This window comes from Athalia rosae, chromosome 6 (genome assembly GCF_917208135.1).
Source record: "Athalia rosae chromosome 6, iyAthRosa1.1, whole genome shotgun sequence".
NCBI lineage: Eukaryota > Metazoa > Arthropoda > Insecta > Hymenoptera > Athaliidae > Athalia > Athalia rosae.
The window spans coordinates 6,996,753-7,000,155 of record NC_064031.1 but is presented as its reverse complement, the minus strand read 5'-3'; the positions used below and the strand labels follow the sequence as shown (position 1 = coordinate 7,000,155).

At 34.2% G+C, this 3,403-nt stretch overlaps 1 protein-coding gene across 1 annotated transcript; it reads left to right on the top strand.

Annotated features, from left to right (window-relative positions):
• Positions 1–238: 238 nt before the first annotated feature.
• Positions 239–1,267, top strand: LOC125501374. Its single transcript, XM_048656886.1, has one exon. The coding sequence runs from the start codon at positions 239–241 to the stop codon at positions 1,265–1,267; it is 1,029 nt and encodes a 342-aa protein (XP_048512843.1).
• Positions 1,268–3,403: the final 2,136 nt, after the last annotated feature.

The following is a 3,403-nucleotide window of genomic DNA, read 5'->3' as shown; positions in this document are numbered from 1 at the left end:
TCTCGGTCTTCATGCCATTTTAGGTTTTAACACAAGTTTCAATTCCAACTATTCATGTAGATTTTGTTTAGCGGACAAGCCGATGTTACAGGGTCTATTATCAGAGAATACTGAAATTATCCGAACTATTGAAAATTACTCAGAAGATTTATTAAAATTAACTGGTGGCATTAAAGAACCATGTATCTTCAATGAACTTAGTAGTTTTCATGTGACTGAAAATATATATGGTGATACAATGCACGACCTATTTGAAGGTGTATGTCGATATGATATGGCAAAAGTTTTAAATCATTTGATATTTGTAGACAAATTCTTTTCTCCTGGTAGACTTAATGATAGAATCCGATTTTTTACTTATGGTAGCACTGTCACAGGAAATATTCCCCCTCAAATAACTAGCAACGCTCTTAAAAAAGGACAATTGATAACTTCGGCATCAGAAATGGTTTGTTTAGTTCGCCACCTTGGTTTTATTATAGGCGATCTTGTTCCTATTGATAATGAGGCATGGGAACTGTACATTACTCTGAGGGAAATCATTTGCATAGTAATGGCTACATCGACTACGGCTGAATCTGTTCAGCTTCTTGATACTTTAGTTTCCGAACATCATTCATTATATTTAAAATTATTCAATGAGCCTTTGAAACCTAAACACCATTTTCTAATTCATTATCCTCGTATTATGACAACAATAGGTCCACTAAAAAATATTTCTTGCATGCGCTTCGAAGGTAAACATAAAGAATTAAAAACTATGGCGAAGGTCGTATCCTCGCGTCGAAATATATCTCGTACACTAGCGCTAAAACATCAATTAAAAATGTGTCAAAGATTTATCGCGAAACAAGGTTTTCAAAAACGTATTTCCTGGGGGGTAGAATGTCAGACAGAGTTAAACGATTATCATGATTATGATTATTTCAAAGACGTGCTACCTAAGAGCAATAGCGATGAATATATTTCTGTGTCATGGGTAAATGTTAGTGGGACTGTATATAAACCTAGTCAAGTTGTAGTAGTAGACGTAAGTGATCAGTTTTTATTGTTTGGGGAAGTTCAGTATATTTTGATAGATTCGGAACAAGAAGCTCACTTTTTATTCATTAATAAAAACACCTTAGGATTCTCGAAACATGTCCACGCATTTGAAGTTACTAGCACAAAATCTTGGGGCTTCATATCTCAGGAAAATCTTATTATTTACACGCCATATAATGTACATACCATGACGGATGGTGTCGATTACGTCATGTGCCTCTAGAATTGGGTCACTTCAAAAACTGTGCTAATATCATATTAGACCTTAGATACTACGATAAATATTGCTATAATTTGCTATAAGTACAATTTTGGAATTTCTTTTATACTCTCCTTTTCCCGACAAAGATATAAAATCCTACAGACGGTGTTGATCCGATTTTTTTCGATAAGGCACAACGAATCTCGATCAGGTGCAGCGCGTTCAACAGATCTGTAAAAAAAAATAAGTACTTTCCATATATAACATAAAATTTGATTTCCAAGGCTGAACCAAAAATTACTATTATACTTACCTTAATTTTTTTTGATATCTTTATCAGGTTTTATCATGGAATAAGAAACAGAATATTTCATATTTATTACAATAAGTTTCCTCAAAAAGCGATCTTATAGATTAAAAATGACTGAGTCATTACTTATACTAATACATATCTTTCTAACCAGCATTTGATATTGCTTGGTTTCTAAGGCTGAAACAAAAATTACTATTATACTTACCTTGATTTAGTTTGATGTACCTGCATTACACATTTCATTGTTAAATGGTGAGAAACCGAATATTTTATATTAAGTGAAACAGTGTTCCTATAGTTTATTCCTGTAGTTCCTATAGCGATTATAATATGATGGAGAAAAACATTGAAGTACAAAATAATCTTTAAGTTTATATATAAATATATATATGTAAATATTATATATGCCCATGTTTCAATAAATACCTATATTCACTCTGAATGGAATGTCTTTTCATCTATCACCCCAGGGAATATTATATTAATCTCAATGAATCTTCTTTCTCGAGTCTTCATATCAATAGAATATCCTGTTATTCCAAACAAATTTTCGGTGTGTGATACGGAATATCTTCTTCAGGCGAAAGAATATTCAGTTGCTGCTCCCTAATTCCGGCAATAGCCAACTTGATATACTTTCATAGCAATGAAATATTTAATAATTCCGAATAAATCACATGCTGAGGTAACTCAATATTCATTCTCTTCCACGAAATATCGAATTATTGCAAACGAATTTCGGACTAAAAATTTATAAATGACATTGAGACAAATGGCATTTTAGTTCATGTAACTAACATTGAGTAGGCAGGCAAGCGAAGTTGCTTTCATCGTAATAAAATGCTCACTTATTCCAAATAACTTGAAAATATATTGAACTTGATGAATGATCGTACCAACGGAATATGGAATTGTTTTACAGAAATGTTTATTTGAATCTCAACAAGATTTGAATTATGTGACTGAATGTGACTAAAATCAACCTCATGTTGCTTCATAGTGATGAAGCATGCAGTTGCTTGAAAACTCTCAAGAATGTATCTAACTTACGAGATATTCTGAGCAATGAAATATTTGGTCGATGCAACAGATTCCATGCACGTAGCGCAGTCAATATTTTATGATCCAACGCAGCCATTTATTTGCTTTGATCAAATGTATCTTACAAAGAATCTGCTGGATTATCTATTGGAAGAATTGTTTGATTGCTTCAAACGGTACATTGGATCAGTGATACTAAAAAAATTCTCGAATCGACCATATATTCTATTGAATTAAGAAGTTATATTGTCTATTCGCGGAATTAATTTATCGAATCAACAGATTATGTCGGTTCAGACGACTACAAGTAAAGTCGAGCTGACCATAGGATATTCAAATCAAGGAAAATATATAGTCGTCAACACCATTTCATTGTACTTGAATTGACTCCAAAATTTTGTTCGACGAACTGAAAACTCACTTCGCGGCCCGCGATCGCCATATTCGTTTAACGCAATTAATATTTTTTTGCTTCAACCAATTTTTTTTCTCGGTGTAGAAGTGTTCCGATTATATACTCTAGCCCTCAACCCCTCTATAACAGTTAGCAATCCGTAATTGTTTATAAATAAAGTAACAAACGCTCACACTAACGCATCGGTGACCCGCCTGACCGTCGGTTCTTCCCCAGCGGGGTGGAGTACGAGGGATCGAGAGGACCGGTTCGATGACCCCCAACGTTTCCGTCGAAGCGAGTTCGAACCTACCCGCCGACGCTACGGAATTTATTTGTTTGCAAATAACAACGACACCGACGATCGCCCCATGTAAAATGATCCCCTTCGATCGGAAGATTCGACGAA